The sequence below is a fragment of the Aulostomus chinensis genome, chromosome 18 (genome assembly GCF_037954235.1).
Source record: "Aulostomus chinensis isolate RoL2024-O1b breed Wild chromosome 18, RoL_Achi_v1.0, whole genome shotgun sequence".
Taxonomy (NCBI): domain Eukaryota; kingdom Metazoa; phylum Chordata; class Actinopteri; order Syngnathiformes; family Aulostomidae; genus Aulostomus; species Aulostomus chinensis.
The window spans coordinates 3,280,482-3,301,159 of record NC_141337.1 but is presented as its reverse complement, the minus strand read 5'-3'; the positions used below and the strand labels follow the sequence as shown (position 1 = coordinate 3,301,159).

General features: G+C 47.4%; 2 protein-coding genes across 11 annotated transcripts in view; one reads left to right on the top strand and one right to left on the bottom strand.

Annotated features, from left to right (window-relative positions):
- The first annotated feature begins 1,714 nt into the window (after positions 1 to 1,714).
- Positions 1,715 to 3,736, top strand: hexim1 (HEXIM P-TEFb complex subunit 1). The gene has a single exon (XM_086184693.1). It carries the CDS (start codon positions 2,212 to 2,214, stop codon positions 3,283 to 3,285), a length of 1,074 nt encoding a protein of 357 aa, XP_086040819.1. The 5' UTR covers positions 1,715 to 2,211; the 3' UTR covers positions 3,286 to 3,736.
- A 1,005-nt stretch (positions 3,737 to 4,741) lies between these two features.
- The window catches only part of arhgap23a (Rho GTPase activating protein 23a), a 57,192-nt gene continuing 41,255 nt past the window's right edge, over positions 4,742 to 20,678 (bottom strand). For 6 of the 10 annotated variants that reach the window (XM_086184644.1, XM_086184637.1, XM_086184638.1 and 3 more), the window contains 17 exons: positions 17,399 to 17,554; positions 16,157 to 16,268; positions 16,010 to 16,049; positions 14,824 to 14,961; positions 14,429 to 14,737; positions 14,278 to 14,339; positions 14,051 to 14,169; positions 13,508 to 13,626; positions 13,268 to 13,420; positions 12,891 to 12,969; positions 12,730 to 12,803; positions 12,501 to 12,590; positions 12,273 to 12,398; positions 12,140 to 12,181; positions 10,736 to 10,829; positions 7,793 to 7,824; positions 4,742 to 7,701 (listed from right to left, as the gene is read on the bottom strand). In XM_086184644.1, the coding sequence (XP_086040770.1) occupies positions 6,259 to 7,701; positions 7,793 to 7,824; positions 10,736 to 10,829; positions 12,140 to 12,181; positions 12,273 to 12,398; positions 12,501 to 12,590; positions 12,730 to 12,803; positions 12,891 to 12,969; positions 13,268 to 13,420; positions 13,508 to 13,626; positions 14,051 to 14,169; positions 14,278 to 14,339; positions 14,429 to 14,737; positions 14,824 to 14,961; positions 16,010 to 16,049; positions 16,157 to 16,268; positions 17,399 to 17,554 (3,188 nt within the window). In that variant the 3' untranslated portion in view covers positions 4,742 to 6,258. The remainder of the gene's footprint in view (positions 7,702 to 7,792; positions 7,825 to 10,735; positions 10,830 to 12,139; positions 12,182 to 12,272; positions 12,399 to 12,500; positions 12,591 to 12,729; positions 12,804 to 12,890; positions 12,970 to 13,267; positions 13,421 to 13,507; positions 13,627 to 14,050; positions 14,170 to 14,277; positions 14,340 to 14,428; positions 14,738 to 14,823; positions 14,962 to 16,009; positions 16,050 to 16,156; positions 16,269 to 17,398; positions 17,555 to 20,678) is intronic. The other 4 variants (XM_086184642.1, XM_086184646.1, XM_086184639.1 and 1 more) reach the window with 3 other exon arrangements.

Sequence of the window (20,678 nt, the reverse complement as noted above, 5' to 3'; positions counted from 1 at the left end):
TACAATGAAAAGTGGGACATTGAGTGTGCAAGTAGTCCTTCAACAGACAGTGTATGAATGTGCAAAAAATAAATGACTATTAAAATAATCTGTGACAAGGTTAACCTGCTTTTAGCCAGAGCCTAATTAGTTTGAGTTTCTAATTTGACAGGGACAACAAAGAACAGTTATGGGCGATCTGTGGGTGGATTGTATAACTAGTTTGCTAACCCTCAGTAAACTAAAGGGAACCCTTAGTGCTACCTTGGAAGATTGGGAACTGTCTACTTCCTGAAACTAAAATGGTCACTGTGTCCCATGTCACGGTTAAATACGAACCGAGACACCTCTACGGTGTGTTTGTGCACGCTCACAGACTGTATCAAGTATTACAAAGTGTGAATTCCGTGTTTCAATTAATCCTAGATTTGTAATGTTTCACTCTTTCGGGAACCATTGCGCTCCAGCTATTACGCCGACCCACTACACATACTCTGGCCTAGTTAGCTAGTGTTAGCCATTTATTTAGAGGGGAGCTTAATTTTTTGAACGTGTTTGCTGGAACGGAACCGTTGAAGCATCTGTTTAATCCACATGTATTTGAAAGAGAAGCCACCTGATCACGTTTATTGTCTTATGTTTCGTTAATGCTACACGTACTTTGAGCTAGTTAGCAATAGTTAGCCTAGCTTCGTGGACGTTAGCCGTAATGGCGTTATCTTTGTACTGGCCCGGACATGATTTACGTTTTAATACTACCATTCATACAAAGGTTACATGTGTTCAAGATTTTAGTGCGTTCAACTTCACACTTTATGGAACGATGCAGTGTTTCGTTTGAAAGTCACCGCGAAACGCTCCCTTGCTAGCTAACATTAGCTAGCTAGCTTATCCTTAGCTTGTCACTCACGTCAGTGTAAAACTAACACTGCACACATTCGAAAATGGGCTGCGCATAAATGTTCTCAACTGCTCTACACCGCACCGTCCACTGGTAACAGGATTATCGAGCAAGTGTGAGATCGCCTGACCCACCCTTCAACAACGAGGGGTTCGGAGATGTGCTCGTGTCGGTAGCTTGACAATAAATGTCGTTTGTTTACGCTGATTCCAGAGTTCGCGAGCCCCTGCTCCAAAAAAACGTATCACTCCGCACAGCACACACGGAACGTTGATACTGAAATATTTTATGCTCAAAACCCACACCAGAACGGTGCAGTTCGTGCCATTAAGAGAAAAGGATATTTACATCAGTAAAAACAGCCGTGTGAACATGTATGCATATATGAACATTTAAAACGGACTAGTTTCCGCATGAGGCTCCTTTCATTTGGCTTAAAACACGGGAGGTTCTGTTTTATCTTTCTATCGGGTTGTTCCACTGTTTGCTATGTCGTTCAAACGAAGCTGCTGGCTTACGTCTAAGAATTTGTTGCTTTCTTTTAAGAAGACCACAAAGTAATTTTATCGTATTTTAAGAGTTTTGTCTTTGGTTTACTTTACGACTGTCCCCTTTATTCGGAGATAGTAGCGCCCTGAGAAAAGCCCGGGACTGCTTTCTTAGTGTGCGTTACGTACTTTTGATTGACTGTCACGATGTCCAATCAGAAAATAATATAAGCTTAGCAACAGCAAAATTATTCTCTCATCCAATCGACAAAGAGAGGGGCGGAATTTAGTGTGACCAACATTGTAACATTTGATTGGTTTACGTGCTCGTCAGTTAACGTTGACTTGTGGACTATGTAGTTTGACGTTGGGACCTCCGCCTGCTCTGCGGTGAAGGTAGAACCACATGTCCCACAAGCAAACGGGGGCGGCAAGCAGCAGCATGCGCATGGCTAGAGGCGGAGCTGGTATATAAACAGGACCTCCGTCTTCTTCGGTAGCACACTGGACACTGTTGTGACGGCGGGACGCAGTCTCCGGGTGAACGTTGGCTCTGACAGCACCGAAATAGTTAATAGTAGTTAGCGACAGTTGCTCTGACAAACCCTTGGAGGAGTAACAAGTGTTTACTCTTCGGAACTTTAATTTTACTTGGCGAGTTTGTTTTAAACTCCACTTTAGTGATTTCTAGTCATTCGGGAATACGTATTCTTTTTCCGTTGTTGTTAAAAAATTAAGTTTAACTTCTTTTAAAGAACTTTAAAAAAATATCTTTTTTTAAAGGATGAGCATCATCTAAAAAAAATATGTGTTAAAGCGGAACCTCCAGAACGGACCGTCGGGATGACAGAGCGAATGGAGCAGAACCATCACCTGAAAACTTCAGGCAGCCCATCAGGTGGGAGCAGCGGAGTCGGTTTGAAGCATCCCCCAGCCAGCAGCCGCGGTGGGCCGGAGAACGGCGACAGGGGGCGCCAGAGAGCCCAGAAGCAGCGGGCGGAGAACTGTGGGGATATCAACACAGACAAGTTATGGCAAATGAAAGGCGGACAGAGGGGGGTGTGCCCTGTCTTCACAACCGGAAACGATCGCACGAAGTGCCCGATTCCAGATCACCAGAAGCCCGCTGGTGATCTCCACACATCGCAGGGAAAATGCAAAGAAGAACCGCTGGAGGAGACTCCGAGCCAGGTGCCGGAGGAGGGCATTCCCGTCGACTCCGACACTGGCTTGGATGCACGCCTGGGCAAGAAGAGGCACAGGCGCCGGACCACCAGGAAGAAGCGCAACTGGAAGCCCTATTACAAACTTTCCTGGGAGGAGAGGAAAGCCCTGGAGGAGAAGGAGACTGCGAGGGCTTCCCGGTTGAGGGAGGAGATGTTCGCCAAAGGGCTTCCAGTGGCCCCTTATAACACCACCCAGTTCCTCATGGATGAGCACGACCGAGAGGAGCCAGACCTCAACACCGAGGCCGGGGCCAGGCGCCCCTCAGGGGTCGGTGTCCGCATGGAGGACACGGGCAGCGAGGAGGACCTCTTCGACAACGATGAGGAGGATGAGGACGACGGTAGCGGCGGGGGGAGTGACGGCATCGGGAGGCCCGGTAACGCAGGTGGGGAGTTTCTCCAAAGAGACTTTTCTGAGACCTACGAGATGTACCACGTCGAGAGCCTGCAGAATATGACCAAGCAGGAGCTGGTGCAGGAGTACCTGGAGCTGGAAAAGTGCATGTCCCGGCTGGAGGAGGAGAACAACCGGCTGAGGCGCGCCGTGGAGCCCGGGGGTCTCACCGTGGAGAGCTCGCTGGTCCGGCTCAGAGAGCTGGAGAGGGAGCTGGAGAGACTCAGGGCCCAAAACACAGAGCTGCTTCTTCAAAACCAGCCGAGCAGCGACAGGGGCCATGTCGCCACCAACTGAGGACGCACATGGGGGGCGGGGGGCGGGGGGTGGGCGTTCTTTCTCTAAGGTAAAACATGGGACTTCTGCGTTCAAAATTTAAAAAGTCAACAGTTTCTGTTACCTGTCTGTCTTTGGAAAATGCAAAAACTTCACGGTCTTTTTTTCTATTTGGACTTTTGAGGTGTCCTGGTCATTCGTCTTCTTCTCTCTCTTTATTTTGTTTTTCAAAGGAAATGTAAATATTTAAAAACAAATTTTTGTATAAAGTATTGGACAACGTGATACTATTTTGGAGCCATCTGCTCACATTGGAGTTCAAAAAGAAAATATGTGCGTTGCATTTCCAGGAAAAATAATAATAAAAAAAAATTAAATCAACTGCAGCAAATCAGGCCAGATTGCAGTTTTTTTCCTCCAGAGTTTTAAAAATTGTGTGTTAGCTTAAGTTCAAATAAAATTTTGAAATTCTGACTTTAACTGTCGTGTGTTGTGAAAGTTTTTTTTTTTTTTTTTTTTTGGTAAGACAGGAAGTGATTCATAAAGGTTGGAGCTTTTCCACTGTACGTGACGAGTTTGTGTTCACGTCACAGTCCGGACGACGTCTCTCAGTGGAACTGTGACCACGGCGTGGAGGGGGCATGAGGTCATGTCAAGTTAGAGTTAAATCTGTTAAATTCTGTCTTAAATCTGGATTTATTCCCCTTTTACAGCGAATGAACCTTAAGATGTGACATCAAGGTTTCAACATGGTTCCTAATTACGGCTGATCCCCCCCCTCCCCCCCGAATTTTCTCTACGGAGTCCGATGACCTCTGAACTGAAGTTTTCATAAATGCAGGAACAGTTAAGTACAACCAGGCCTGGAGAGACCGAACTCATCTGCGGCCGCTAGATGGCGCCACTCAGCTCGTTCAAAACGGCTCCAAAAAAAAATACAAACACAAACCACACAAACGCACTTTTTTTTTTAAACGTAGTTCTGTTTATTTACATCATATAACCTTGCTTTAAAGCACGCAGCCATGAGGGGAAATGGTTTCATTTGGACAATCTTGAAGTCCAGTCATATTAGTTTTACTCAAAAGCAATTCCAAAATGTACACAATACAGTATGTTACATGTCAAGATAGTATGTACAAAAAAAGGTTGTTTTTAAACACGAGACGTTATCACATTTCAGACATTTATTTGACGGTGTTCGCGGCGGGGAGCTGAGTGTCGTCTGGGTTGTTGGGTGTACCATCGTTCACACCTCAGTCAGTGAGGGAGAGCAGCAGAGAGAAGCGCTGCGTCTCTTCCCTCGGAGCAGCGTCGCTGTTAATGCCTGTGTGAAAGGCAAAGGGAATGCATAGACATGTCCTTGGCTTGAAGTGTGCTTTTAAAAAACAAAACACACACACAAAAAAAAGAAATTAAAAAAAGAAATCCTTTTACAACCTTTCAAATACTTGAATTCTTTTTAAATGTACACATCTTTGGGTCAGTGCCTGCCATCAAGCACAGGGGAGGAGAGCCAGAAACAACGACAGGAAACGGAAAGATAAGACCCGACATTGGCACTGCAGAACACATTCCAGAAATCAGGCACTTGTAGAAACAATCGTGAGGTAAGACAAGAATATAACTTATTATTATTAATATCATTATTATTATTATAATAACCATCACTGGGTTGACTGATTGGTAAGTTGTTCAACTCTTGCACCTCCGGTTTGTTTTATGTTCTGGTCGAGATGAGAGAACTTTTTTTTTTTTTTGCAGGCAGTTTTGTGTTCGTGAGCCCTCTGACGTACCGTCACACGGGCCGGGGAGGATTGAGAGGAGCCCGACCTCGTGAGGACCACCTCGGCGTGTGACCCCGAGGTGATGAACGCGCCGCCGCACGGACCCCCCGAGTGCCAACGCTGGCCCAGCTGAGGGGGGGTGTTGGGACGTTCCTAAGCTTCCCCCTCGTTCTGCTGCAGCGGGAGGACCGTAGTTTAGGGCGCGAGCTGTCGTGTAGAGGCGAGCTGCCTGAGCGTCCCAGCCTGAGAGGCGCGCCTCCTGCTGCCGCCACACGCCATCACCAAACCAACCTGCGAACACTTGTGAGGTTTCTGCACCGGCGACGAAGGCCATCAACGAGGACACGAGGAGCAGGCGCGGTCCCCTTGGAACGACTGCACCCACGAGTGTACTTTAATACAAAATATATATATATATAATATATATATATTGAATATAAACAAACAAATGAATATATTAAGGGAGACATTTCAAGTAACATCTTGAAAGAAATGACCGTGCACTCGAGTGCACTCTTGTAAACCATAAAAAAGGTAAAAACAAACACAATGTTCATATTTACAAGGTTAACTTAACAAGGCTTTGTACAAATGTTACAAAATGATTCGACACAAAACACTCAAGACAATATTGTTGCGCTACACACTATGAACAGCCAGAGAGAGAGAGAGAGAGAGAGAGAGAGAGAGAGAGAGACTACCGTGGGTTTGTGACTGTGTTCTGGTGTGAATGTGCGAGTGTCTGCGGTTGGAACAGATCAGGAAGACTACTGAGGAAAATCAGTGGCTTGAAATGGTGTCACTCTACTTGTGATATCAGCTGACTGGCTCACTTGGGTGCCTTTGCAGATTTGATAGTTAAATGTTGAAGAAGCACCGAGGGAGGCTGTGCTGGGGCTCCCCTCTCAGCTCACTGCGAGCCCGACAGGGAGGATGGTTGTTACTCCGATGAGAAGTCTTGGCTGTAACACGGTGATGAGGTCTGTGTGTGTCTCCACCCTGCGCCTGGATTATTAGACGCACACGTATAAGGAAAAGAAACACACGAAAGCTTTGGCAACACTGGAATGCCCCTTGCCATGCAAGTGGAGCTTTTTTTAAAAAAAAAAAGAAAAAGAAAAGGGGGGTGGCTTCTCTCAAAGACCCATCCATGGCACCGTGACGGCGCTCACGCTGGGCAGGTCCGACTCAACGGCTCGGCCTGGACTCACAGGTACTGGTGAAATCTAGAGGTGGGTGCTTGACGTGTCGCCGGTCCTTGCTCGAACCCGTCAGCATCCTGAGGCAGCCCTGGTGTTTTGACCTGGTTGATGGGAGACAGGGGGAATTCACTGAGAGTCAGCGGGGGTCTCTTGTCGGACGCCTCGCTCGGGGAGGCCACCACCGTGTGTCTCCGCCAGGCTCGTCTCTTCCTCCTCGTCTCAGGCGATAGTGGTTTTCTCAGTCCTACACTCCGTAGGTCATCGGCAGAGCCCATGAGTCGGGCTCGGACCTGTTCCGCCAGAGACCGACCGCCTGAGCCCGTCGGGGTGAAGGAAGCCGCCTCGCTGGGGGGCAGCGCAGGTTTGGGTCGAGCCAGACGAAGACTCTCCTGGCTGCTGCCCGAGGAAGGGTTGGTTCTGGAGGTCTCTCTCCTCACTCTGTGGGCCCCCTCTGGCCCGGCGCCGTCGCCCTGGGCCATGGCCCCGGACAGCTCCAACAGGTCCAGGGAGCGAGCCTTGGCTTTCTCCCCCTTCAGCTTCTTCCTGGCCAGAGTGTCACACTGGATCAGCTTGTGGGAGTTGAAGGAAGGCCGGGAGTGCAGGCGGTGAGTGGTGGAGGACGAGGAGAACGAGGACGACGAGGGCGTGGTGGAGCGAGCCCCCCCTTCATTCCTCTCCGCAGAGTCCGGAGAGTGTGTGAGGGCCGTGGGTGGAGCCAGAAGGTTTGTGGGTGAGAGTACGGGGGGTTTGTAGTGTGTGTAGAGAAAGCTGCGCGGCACGGCAGGCAGCTGTGTGCTCGCCGGTGCCGGCGGGTTTTTATCGGGTCTTTCCTGAGTCAGGGAGCGTGAGGCGAAGCCGCTCTCATTGTCCGTCTCGCTCACCAGCTCGCTGTGCTCATCGTCAGCATCGTCGCCCCTCCCCTCCGAGCCCAGGCTCCGCCCTAATGTGGAGAGGGTGGAGTAACCAGAAACTATTGAGCGTGCATCCTCGGGAGCGCGCCATGCCGGCCCTTTCACCTCCACCTGCGTCTCCTCTTCGTTCAGCAGCATGGCCGCCTGCTCAGCTCCTGCCTCCTCCTCTTCCTCTTGGCAGCATGGCCGACCAGGAATAACCGCCACCACCTCCTCTTTGACCTCCTCTTTGACTACGCTATCTTCAACTTCCTCATCTTCCTCTTCTTCGTCTTCTTCTTCGTCATCCACCTCTCCCTCTGCTCGAGGAGCAGTGTCTCCTACAGGCGACTCTGCTTCCTCCTCCTCCTCCTCTTCCTCCTCCTCCGCCCCTAGATGTCCGGCTTTGATTGGCTCGTGCTCCGAGTCGTCATCGGTGCTGCTGCCCACACGGCGGGCGTTGTGGCGCTTCCTCCGTTTGCGGCCCGTAACAGCTGACATGATGGACAGAGTCAGGAAGTCCTTGGCTGTGAGGTCTTTCTTCGATCCCCATGACCCCTGAGGAAGAAGATGGGGGCGTTTTTAGGTTGAGGCACCATATATGGGTTGTTACGAGCGAGCATGTACAGGAGGTGGAAGGGGATGTTACCTTTGATTTCGCTGAGTCACTGTTGGTTGAGTCTGAGGGAAAAAGAGAATAAAAACACCAGAGTCTGATTTACTGAAGGCAACCAAAGGCCGAGGAGGGCCAGTGAAGAGTCACGGTGGAGGACACAAAGGCAGTTAGTGGGATCGTCACGTTTTTTTTGAGGACAAATCTGACAGAACCGGACAGAAAGCTGCTGCTGCGGCGCTCTGGAGCTGCAATCACTGATTTTGCAGTTTCCCGGCACCTGTGCGAACCTGCTGTGACATCAGAGACAGAGGTGCGGCAGCAGCGTGTCTTAAAAGTTGCAATCGGTGGTGAGCGATGCAGCGACAGCTTTGTGTTCTCTCCCAGATAGAAAATCAGAAGTAGCTGACCAGCTCCTCCAATAAGACACTTCCTTCTGTGCCCTCTGTGCCCTCTGACCTTGACAGAGCCCGGACCAAAGACACTGATTTACACACTGAAGTATGTGGACAGGAAACAACGACTGAGAGGCAGGATGTCGGAGGAAATTAGGAAACCACAGCACACACTGATGATGTCACCAAAGAAGCACTGAGAGGCGTGAAGCCAGAAACAACGTTGAGGGAATAAAAGAGAAACAGATTCTCTCACAAACATAGATGAGCCCTGTTTTAGTCTTTCGTGTCATGTTTAACCGGGGGTGGGGGGGTGGTGTGAGGCCTCTTAAGGTCAGTGGCAGAAAAGAGGAGGGGAGTGAAACTCAGGAAGGAACGGCCTCCCTCTTAGAACAGTAGACAAAATCTTTGTATTAGGGGAAACGGTCACAGCTGTTTTACACGGTTTCTGGAGCGTGTTCACTTTGCCGAGTCAACCTGAACACACCCCCCATCCAGCTGTAGCCCAGACAGCCAATGGGAAGGCTCGATGCTGCAGGGTCTCTGGTAGCAGTGGTTCTGTACGTGAGCTCCCAGTATACTGGGGTAAAGTCAGGTTCCAGATGCGGCTGAGGTCTGGTGAGGTTGTTTGTGACACCGTCTCCACTGACTCTGCTGTGGCACCACCTCACCTATGCAACGCAACCTCACTCTCAGCCATCCCACTGCACCTTCACACAGGAAGAGAGCAGAGCGACGGCTGCTGGGGGGGATGGGGGGGACTGTTGACACTTGACACGGATCCATCGGGAGACCGACTAGACTGATCTAGGTTCAGTTTAGAGTTCCAGAGGGAATTTTGGTTTGTTGATTTGCTTTTCTCAGCATCTGCTCCTCCAGTCAGACTCTCACTCTGCACAGAGCGACGCAGGCATGACGGAATTTTGGGGGCCACCACGGAAGTTAGCATGGCCCTGGTATAAAAAAATGAGACTGAACTGGTTTTTCTTTCCAGCGAGATGATCTTAACAAATTAACTGAATTGATTGGATTTTTGAAGCTTGAATGTAACTGTTAGAAGTACAACGCTAACCGGTGTTAGCACAACTAGCATCACACGTCCTCTAATCGTGGCCTGAAGTTGTTTTATGTTCTCAACAGCGTCTGGAGATTTCAGTTCGCCACTTGTTAGCAACCTCTGTTTTTCAGACACGCGTATGTCTTCAAAATCCTTCGCATTTAGATTTTACTCACATTTTGTGCCGAGGAACCAAACGTCAATGGTTGTTCAGCTAGCGTGAACCACAGACGCCACACCACACGCTAGCTTATCTCCAGGGTTCGGACCCAAGAAAGCGCCGTGTGGTGTGAAATCGCTTGGACAAGGAGTTCCAGAGAAAGCTGCCAGGAGAGACTGGTTCTTTCCAAACGGCCATTGTGTTGTAGTCACATATTTGACCGATGATGACGTGCTTGACAGCGGAGGATTTGTTTTTGAAACGGTGGTGCTCAAAGTGGTACATATCAGGGAGGAAGCAAGAACCATTCGAAGAGCCACAGACAAAATCTTTTAACGCAGCAGGTATTTACGACTGACGCGATTCAGAACGCGTCTGAAACGACGCCACCCGGAGGCACACAGAGAGTCGGAGCCTGATGATGCGACTGAGGCAGCCCGTAGGATGGGCGGAGCATAAAAAGGCCAGCGGTGAAAGAGTTGTCTCTCAGTGACAGAGCAGAGTTGACTCTCCAGTCTCAGGTAGAGCAGCTTTGTCAGGTGGAAAGCGTCCATTCATCTGTTAATTCATTAGTCAGACCGAGACATTGAAGTGACAGAGAGCTCCGTCTGTCACTGAGGGAGACCTTGACTTTCAGGAGGGGGTGGGGGTGTAATGGAGACCATGAAGACACAAACCATCACTCTCTCTCACACATGCATTCACATTATCTCACTATCACACATGCACACACACGCACACGCACACACACACACACACACACATATTGCCAGGGGAGTTCCCTCCCATCCTACCGCAGTGGCTGCTCCACAGGCTCAGCTAAGAGAAGGAAATGCAGAAACGTACAGAGAAAGTGAAAGATGAGCAACGTGGAAGGAAAAAAAAGAGGTCAGCAGAAAAGAGAGAATTATAGGCACACTATCAAACACAGAAACACTCCAAAATACTAACGGATGTAAGACTTAATTTCTTATGCTGCGTTCCAGTTCTGTCGGAAAGTAGGGAATTCTGGGTTTAAACTGGGACAAACTTCCAGGAAGGAATTTGAGTCAAGCGGGGATTCTGGTTATCTGATGTGATGCCAAGACGGCTACGGAGACTGTCGTTGCTTGTGCTAGTTTAATTTACTCTTTTAGCAAAAAGCTTAATCTCAAACTATTAGTCTGGGAAATGTTTCCTTCACAAGCCGTTTACATATTTCTTCAATTATTTTCTTCAGATTCTATTGTGTGAATGAATGCAATCAAACTCTCCGCTTCCACCTTTGAACAGAATGCAGCATCATCTTTGGGTTGCCAGTTACAGCTAGCAGCAATGCTACCGGTCGGCTTGGTCAGAGCTAACGGTGAAGGTCGCCCAATGCTCACCAGAGGCATCGCCAAGCAGAGCGGTCCTCCCGATGTTGGACAGCAGGTGGTCGATGTTGGGGGCGGGCTGCATGTCCTCTGTGTCCACCGGCGTCTGGATGGACACACACAGGACCAGAAACATTTACTCCAGGCGTCGGTTCCTCCTTGTCCCTTAGTTGTAAGGGTAGCATCCCAACGAATGTGAGGGAAGTATCGCTAAAGCTACATTCCCAAAGTTATTACATGTTAAATACAAAATTAGAAGATCAGATTTGGTAAAAGCAGAGTTCGAACCGATCCTGGAATTCACTTTGCCATAAAAATGAATTCCCCTCACGTTAAAACTCCAACCACAATCCCCATTACGTTCATCGCCACCGTGGCAAATCTCCCTGCGTTTGACTTAGCGTCAAGTTTGTGTGTGGCAACATTCCTGCGCTGTCAGGATGATTCAAACTGAGCGTGCTCCGCCCACGGAGGCCCTACACCAGCTAAGCTGCCCCACTTCCTGTTAGCCACCCTCCCTACCTGTGTGGCTCTTCTTGACTTTCCAAATCTTATCAGACAAAATGGATCAAATTCTTCTGTGTGAAAGAGTAAAAACAGAAGCGTGTGCGAGAGTGAAACAAGTCATGCTGCAGAGGTTGCGTGACGCTTACAACAGCGTTTCCACTGTTTTACAGCCGCAATGCTCAAGATGGAGGAAAAGCATGCTGACAGCTGCCTGTAATTCCTGTCACTGCCACTGATGGGCGAAAAAAGGGACGCAGTGTAGCTTCAAGCACAGCATAATAAAATGATTAATTATTATTATTTTATGACAAATATAAGGATGATACATGTTCAATAAACAGCACAACTGAAGAATGGCTGACATTTCATTCCAGACGCAGCTCACAAATCTTATTTATCAAAGTTTTCCTTCTTTCAGAGGCTCTTAAGAAGGAAAAGGTGACAGAAGTCTGAGGTGACTGAACCTTTTCATGGTTATTGTCATTTTTAAAGTTCATTTAAATTTTCATCTTATTATGAATAATCTAAGTAGTATCACAACCTCCACCTGGGTAGAAATAATATTTGCAAACTGTCAAGAGTGTTAAACCCAGATCAAATGTGCTAATTTGCATTAAGAAAATGGTAAAAGCTGTGTTTTAACACGCAGAAGGAAAATAAAGTTCAAAACAATCCTCTTATCATGAGCTGGCGGGAGGGGTGCTCCCTGCTACGTTTGATTGACAGTAGCTGGCAGGCAGACAGAAACTACTTGAAGAATTTGAGTTTCTCTGCTGAGATCATCAGCGATCTTGAGTTGGAAACGTTTACGATATTTACAGCCTGGAAAGTCTTCATTGTACCTTTAAAATCTCTGTCCCTTTGATGCAAATCTAAATAAATATTTTAGCAACTTTAGTGAAAAGGTACCTTTTCATCCTTGTCTGGCTCCTCACTGAAAAACCACACATACTGCAAGAATAACAAAAGAGAGAGAAACAATAAGCTTGGAAGTCGTTATCATTAGTGTGTGTGTGTGTGTGTGTGTGTGTGTGTGTCTCACATGCTGGATGAGTGTCTCTACTATCTTGTAGCGGTCGGGCATGTGTGTGACCATGTCTTTCATGTTGTCCTCGGATGTCCGGACCAGAGTCGGGCCAAACACCAGAGCCAAGTTACGAGGCTCCATCTACGCTCACCAGGAAATGACACACAAAACCCCAATATAAATCCCAGTAAAACCACTATGATTGCTGACAGGCGACTCTTAACAGGAGCACCGTTCACACACCTTGTTTTTATCCGAGTGGTCTGCTACAGTCTTCAAGTGACAAACCAGGAACTTCAGGGTGTGGTAATAATAATCTGGGAGGTCTCGGATCTGTGAAAATGAAAGAGAACAATGCCAGGCCTCCATTTTTTACACACACACACACACACACACACTCACACACACACACACACACGTTGCCAAGAAGATGAATATTCTGATTAATCCATAAACACAAACACACACATACCAGTTTCTTCATGGTCTTCAACCTGTCTGATGCGTTTTCCATTCGATTGGCGTCAATGAAATCATTGTACTTGTCTGTGAAGAGAGCGTTCAGACCCGGTTGAGAGGAGGTTTATGTGTCGAAATGCCAGCGTGAGGCTTGTGTGACCCAGTCTGACTCACCGTTGGTGAAAAGAGGTTCTGGGAGTTTCCTGAAGAAGGATTTCAGTAAACTGCTGACAACGTTGAGGTCCTGCCACTTCTGCTGACAGCAGAGAAGAAACATAAAGAGGAATCCTCGGTTAGGATATTTATTGGACATTGCTAGCGAGGTTAATTAAAACTTCAGAATCTCCTTTAGAATAACAGGGGGCACTCGTGCTGAGCCTGGGAACTAACAAGGAAATATAACAGGTTTGGGTAGTTTGGTCCAGTTTTGGATGTGTTGGGGGGGGGGGCAGATTTGTTATCATAATGGGTCTCGAAAACCTGCTCATCTCTGCCTGGCACATCTGCCCTGATCTCAAGCTGCACGCTCAGGTGTACTGATCGCCGATTACCTCCTCTGCTGGGTTGATGTCGACGCCCTTGTTGAGCTGATCCTGAAGCATCGACACCATGGCGTTGTTCCCTGGGACGCGGTAGATGCCGGTGTACTCCAGACCCATCTCCTCCACCAGACCACAGCAGATCTCCACGATCATGGGGATGAACTGAGAAGAAGCAGAAAGTATTCACAAACACAATAATCAAATCTGTTTCCCATCACTTAAGTGCAGGCCGAGGATATCGATGCTAACCTTGTTATTAGCACCCGGTTGACATTCTTCCAACCTGACACCAAAAGCTTTAGGCCCCGCCTTCTTTGTCTTCTTCATGATGTTAATTCCCCACGGTGACTTTGGAGGGCTGCTCTCATCTGGGGACACATTGAGTAATACTTCAGACAGGCAGCACAAAAAGAGGATGTCACATCTGTTAACGTTAGCACTGAGATAGCAATTATTAGCAAGGTTACAAATGACTCTTTCAAAATGACAAATACTGCGTACTGGTCCAGGTTTATACTGGTCCAGGTTTATACTGATATTCTCCTTAGCGCTCTTGGAGAAAATCATGAATTACTGCATTCTGCAGTCGATTGCTACATTATTACATTGCTACATTATTTTGTTGCTGAATTAACCTGACTTCAGGAAAAGAGATAAAGTATCTGACCCACTTCCTCGAAGACTAAATTGATTGTGATTTTTAAATTTTTTTTTAATGAATTCTACTTTAATTTGGACGACCAACCAATGTAGTACACACAGCCAGTATTGTGTTTTTCCCCTGACACTGACCTTTCCCGTCTGCTTTGGGGGAGCGTGGCGCCCCAGAAGCGTTCTCCGTCTTGGCGAGCAGGAAGGGAGGCTTCATGCGGGGCATCCTGGGAGAGGAGTCGGGCTTACTACCTGTTGGACTGCAGGGGGAGACAGAGAGACTCTTCATCCATGACAACAGGATGGCCCAGTGGTCACAGCAGCTTCATTGCTGCGTGTTCAAGGTGTGTTATCATCAGGTGACCCACCTCTGTTTCCTGTAGTCATTTAGCTTCTTGTTGATGAGCGCCTGCCTGGAGATGCCAAGCTCCTGCAACCGAAAAAAAACCCTCATCATTATGATTGCGGGATTTTTCTCATCTGGTACGACAGGTGACATGTGAGGGTGTGATCTCTGACCTCGCTGTCAGTCTTGCTGTTCTCCCTGATGACCTTGATCCAGCCCAGCATGTCCTCCCGGTCCTCCGCCTGCAGCAGGTACTCACAGAAGTCCTGGGTGGTCAGTCTCAGGGCGTGCTTGCGTTTGGTCTCACTGTACGCGATGTCAACCAGGCAGCCCCGGATGCTGATTGGCTGCTCATCCTCTGCTCCCCCTCCAACTGTGGCACCCCGAAGCACCGCCTCCCTCTTGTCCTTGTAGAGGAACAAGGAATGGGAGCGAAGCACGGAGAAGACTCGCTTCCACGGACGCATGCCACTTCCCACCTTCTGCAGAGCAAAGATGTCAGTGTCAGTGCTGGAGTCTTGCAGCTTCTCTGCTGTCACTCAGCTATGGCCAGCGCGGTTGCCCTCACCTTGCCCTTCTCTGTGAGGATTTGTTTGAAATGCAGCCATCCTTCTCGCCGTACGTCACTGTAAGTGATGTTTCCCAGCTCTGAGGTGGAGTGTCGTTTGGAGCGTACCTCCTCTGCTGACCCAAGGTTGTCCAGAGACTGAAACACAGGAAAAACCCTCAGAACATTGAATGATGCAACCTGACAGTCATTATTTCTTTGACTTTTCCCCTTTATTTCATTCTTAATAACAGATCTGTGAACAAATCCACTCATATCTGACAAGAAACGAAACCCATAAATCACATTTTTAAAGGATCAACATCCTTATCTCACCCTGTGTGCTCAAGCCAGAATCCATAATATTTAGCGAGAGGTTAGTTGAACTCTCTCATGGCCAGAGGGGGTTTTCCAGTGTTTGCAGTGGCATGTTTTGCCATGGGTTATGAGACCTCTCGTACCACATTAAATCAGTTTACAACTGCTGTACAAGCAGTTAAGGCAGTGACCGTCCAGCCTCTCTGTGCCTGTGTAGTTTGCTAAATGCTGCCTCTAAAACTGACGGAAAAGGAACGCCTGCCAAACCTTTGCATATTTATTACGTTCTGTGATTTACAGACATCTTAACAGGCACAGACAGAGTGAGGAGGACAAGACTAGGAGCTGGTGACGAGCTCTTCGACACTGACACCATTTAGTTCATTTATTCAAGTTTAGCCCACACAAATTATATCTAAAACAAATAAAGAGTCCTTAGGAATCTTAAAACCCAGGAATATGTCAGCGATGTTGACTGCCTGGTTCCCTCTTCTCAAATTTGGTGGGTTTTTAGTTAAAAGCATGAAATATGGTCTCTGGTTCACTTGGTCTTAAGATATTTTTAGTTTTGCTCTTCTGCATAAATTATTTAAGTAAATACCGCACAATTAAGAATTTTCCGACTTTTTTATGTCTTTAAAAATATGTTTGCTAACAAGTGGCTAACTGGAGGTTAGAATTGGGTTTGAATTTTTCCTAAAATACAGATGAATGCCATTTCAGTGACGGGAAAGTCTAAAGCGGAGACGTGAGGGGGAGGGACTAGACAACCTATTCCTTCACAACAGGTGGGAAATTGTTACTAACAACACTCAGATATTTCTGAGGTTTTCCGGTGGAAGAGTTTAGCAAAGAGTCACAAAGTTTTGTTTTCTGGATGGGAACTCACCCCGTCTGTGAAGAAGCTCTTGACTCTCTTTGGTAGCCTCCTGCAGAAACACAAACAGGAGTTAACCCTCATGATGGCCCCCGGCTCATGTCGTTGAACAAACGCGGCTCTGATCCAAATAAACATGCAGGTGTGTCAGTTACTCACGAGAAGACTCGCCCTTCCTCTCGGAAAGTGTTGAGCCCTTCGTCACAGGACTTGGAGCGCTCTGTGGTGATGGCTAGAAGATAGGAGGAACGGCGACTGGATTTAATACTGCCTGCTCAGTGAGAGGATGAATGAGTGGAGAGAGAGTGAGAAAGAAAGAAAAAAGAGAGAGAGAGAGAGAGAGAGAGAGAAAGAATGTTGATGTAATGCCAATCACCAGAGTAAACGGTGTTGGATTAGGAGGTTAATGAGGGTGGAAGCAGGAGGAGGTGGAGGAGGCTGGGGTGGTTTGAGTGAGCGCGGGGAGAGGAGCTGGAGTGGTGGGCTTCAATCATCACCGGTCCCTTTTCTTACCACCAGCATGCAGGTACAGAGAATCTGCAGTTACATACCACCATGCATTTGAGTCACTTATTTAAAGAAAAGTCTCATGCAAGTAAGTTTGTCCGAGACTGGGAGTTCAATACATCTGAGCCGCACTATATTTAAGTCTCCTTTGCCTTCATGCACGGCTAAAAAAAGAACAAATGCATCTAATTTTCTTAGACTCAAACATGCGGCCTATAAATCCAGCATGCAGACAATAAATTCCCAACAGACTGCAAAAACAAACGCAATTGTATCAAGTCACTTTCCAATTTTGAGCCTTAAAAGTCAGAGGGAACTTCATGCACAGTGAGATTATCTCTTGATTTTGCAGTAAAAGCGCCAATACCTTGAAAGATGAAAGCATGAACCAGAATTCGCGTAAAAACAAATGGCAGGAAAATTCTTAAAACATTCTGACGTCAGATTATGTTTATCAGAGTTTCAACTGGAGTCCCGGAGTGGCTATAAATTTTGAGAGACATTTTTCGTGACAACGAGACATAGGTCGTTCCCGCAAATGAATCAAGCATGGGAACACACGATATCTTGTTGTCACATATTAATAAAATAGTGGGAGCAAGTTATACCTCCTAGCCACACCCAGATTCTGGGAATGATTCATATTTCATGGCCCCAAATTTATTAAACGGGGCTCTTTATGACCACAATACTGGGCTCAACACATAAAGTACTTGATAAAATGGACATTTTAACACTCTTGCATTCCACAGGCAAATACGACAACCAGGCAAAGACTTTTGAAGATCATATCATGCATCATGAATCCCTCTCAAGAATCACCAGCATCACAGGGCCGCAGGTTTCTGCTGCATGCACTGGGGAGGAGAAGGGGAGAAGGGGGAGGGGACTCACTGCAATCATGTGAGAAGAGCCTAGTGAGAGGGAAGGTGAAGGTGGGGGAGGCGGGGCTGGTGACCACGGCGGGCGCCGAACTCATGCCGCTGGATACCACTGAGGACGCCGGCACGTGGCGGGCACGCAAGTCAGCGCCGGGACTGGTCGGCTCATCTGTGGGAGGGTGGAGGCGAGGAAAAAGGCGGAAGAGAAGGAGGAAGATGGGATAGTGTTAGGTGTTAGAGGAAAATATGAAAACAGGGAGGGATTAAGAAGGTAAGTCGGAGGAGAAGTATCGTAGGGAGAGGAACGACGGAGAACCGCAGAGTTACCATCAAAAACACTCAACAAAAGGCAGAATTTTACAGTTTCAAAGTCAACCTTTCAACTTACACAGAGAAATCATCTTGGACGAGGAGGCTTTTTAGAAATCAGTGAGAAGTACACAAGAGACAAGCACGTGATCCTTCACAAATCCATGAAAGAGGCTTAAATATGTGGAAAAAACTACAAACGCAACCTAACAATGTAGAAGCTGCGTCTTCTGTCGTCAAAGGAAGAACTAATGGGTTGCTAACAGATGATTGTTTTTTTTGGTTTACTTCCAGGTTTCGGTTCTTTACAAAAACTGCAGTAACAGTACCTGCTTCATGTGAGAATGCATGAAAAAAAAAGCAAATGTTACTTAACCTCCAGATATCCTATATACTTGAATGAACATTGATTTGGAGCCCAGGACGGCCAGCTGCCTGGTACAGCAGCAGCTAACGGGGATCCTTAATAGAATAAAATCATAAATGAAGCTTCAGTGTTTGTCAAAGAGGCTCCAAGTCTTCGACAGTCTGAGCTGAGATGAAACGACACACACGGACTCACCCGGCCTCGCACTTCCTGACTGACAGAGTTGATTAAATACCAGCTTGAGATTTGCATTAACTGAGGAGATTCAATGTTGTCACTTTCAAGAGGAGTGCTGCGAGGCAACAGTCTGCTCCGCGTGGGAACAACAGAGGGCAGCACAGTCTCAGGCAGCTCAGAGAGCCGCCCCCACACCACATAACCCTTTTAGGACCATTCCTGCTGGGCCTTCTCATTACATGTCATGGTTTCAGTTTTATGTCACCTCTGCTCGAAATTCCCCTTTCTAACCTCTCTGCCACTGTACCACTTCCTGTAATAATCCATCTTCTTTCACCTTCTTCCGGGCTTCCGTGCATCTACCACACTTGTTGTTCCATCTCCACGTCTGCGCGTCTTGGAGCCCGACACAAGTGGGACAACATTCCCAATCTGGGATGAAGAATCTGGCTGTTTACAGCGTGGCCCAGAAATAGCAAGGCTGCGGGTTTAACAAAGGCCGTCATTAACAGGCAACCACAGCGTGAGCTCTGAGACCGGCCAGCAGAGGGGAGCAGCACACAGCACACTGACACCGGCTGAGTCCACCCTCTTCATCATACATGGAGTTCTACATCCAGAGGTTATGGAGGGGAAGATCAAGAATGGTGGGGACAGGCAGAATACAGCTCCCGCAAATGTGATCTTTGTCACTTTCTGAGAAGTTGAAGGAAACTGTCACTTAAAGGGATGTAAAAAATTGTCCTGCCTTTTAAAATACCTTCAAAATAACATGATTACTGGATTATTTCAAGGTGAATTCTTACAGCAAAAGCCCGACCCTACAAAAGAAGTCCAATGTCTCAAATGCAATATGTAGTAAAGCTAAATAAGAACTTCTAACATTTAAAAAAAACCAAACAAAAACAAAACAGGGCGTCTCGGAGAAAAGTGACCACAACTTCTTAACATTGCATTGTGGGGTGTTGGTGCACGGAAACAATGTCAGTGTAAATCAATTAAGGTTCTTCTTCCTGGTGGGTGAGAATTTCCTGGTTTCAGAACCTCAATGTCTGTGATTACCGTTAAAAAAACAAGCAACTACACGTCACACTGGGGTTGTGGGTGATGCTGGTACCAGTAAACATTGGCCGGTGCTTGAGTGCTCCTCCGGTCCCGTTTATGACCGCGCTTCCCGATATGTTTTCCAACCTGAACTGCTCAAGATTTTGTTCCTAAACTGGACCGGGTAGACAGGTGTTTTGTGCCTAAACCTGATCAATGATGTTTTACTAACCTAAACTGAGTGGTTTTTTTCTGCCAAAACCAAACCAGATACATCACGAAACGTCACTTTCCAACCGTCAGTTTCACCTCAAGAAGCTGTTGTCAATGAATGTCGATGAACAACTTTCACTGCTGTCCCGAGGGTTTCGATGCTGATCCCGGAATTCATGGTTTCTGACTGACTTTCTACTAGGACTGTGTCCCTGGCGATGTCACAGATGTGACGCCAAAAAAAGAAAAGGAAAGACAGAGAAAACTGGAATGTTGTGCCTGTAAGACAAGAGAGAGGGGAGCAGTAGCCCTTTTCCTCAAGCAGGACAGAGGCCAGAACAGAAGGTCTTGGGCCTGGTCTGATGTGTCCTGGCTCCAGCTACTAAAGACAGTAATGGTGCAGACACACAAAGCCCTTCATCTTCTCGAGTGGCACAATAGCAGTATTGAGGGGTGGGAGCTGAGCGTACGGCCTCTTCTCCTCTCCACAAGAAGCACCACAAAAGCCGCCTGGTAATTTACAGCTCAGATTCCTGTTGAAGGACTAAGTGGGAACAGGATGAAATACTGCAGCTTTTCAAATGCCGCTTCCTGTTTGTCTGAGATTCCAAATAGACAAATAATAAACGCTTGGTCAATGTTTGGAGCTGACATTCAGAAAAAAAGCAAAAGTTGTTTTCTATATCAACGCAAGACGTGAATGTCGAGACACAGCCGGCCTTTGTGCGCCTCAACTTTCTACCTCGCAGACTTCCGTGCTCTGCAGACAACAACAGCCTTTTAAACCGCATGTTCCCGAACAGGCCCGGATCATATCAGCATCTCAGTCCGAGAGATAACGATGATGAAGGAGGAGAGAGAAGCTAGTTCTCGTCTACGGGGAGAAACTAGCCTAGTTTCTGGCTATAAAACGTGTCCCGGCCTGCCGTTCTGACTGCCTAGTTTCATGTAATTCAGGTGAAGATACAAGACAAGAATGTGCTCTGACAGAGAGAGACAGAGATGCCTCCTGGTGTGCTGATCCACTGGATTTACAGTCTTTAAATCCCTCTCTGGAGGTGTGTGGTTTGGCTCAGACATGACGGCCATTCCAAGTTGGATCAAAGCTCCCGTATCAGCTGATTTGAGTCTATTCAGTAATCAAGGCCCAGCTTTGTTTGAGTAGGGTTTGATTTAACGACTG

Excerpts from the sequence above, each read along its gene's own strand:
- hexim1 (XM_086184693.1), top strand. The coding sequence starts at position 2,212 with ATGACAGAGCGAATGGAGCAGAACCATCACCTGAAAACTTCAGGCAGC.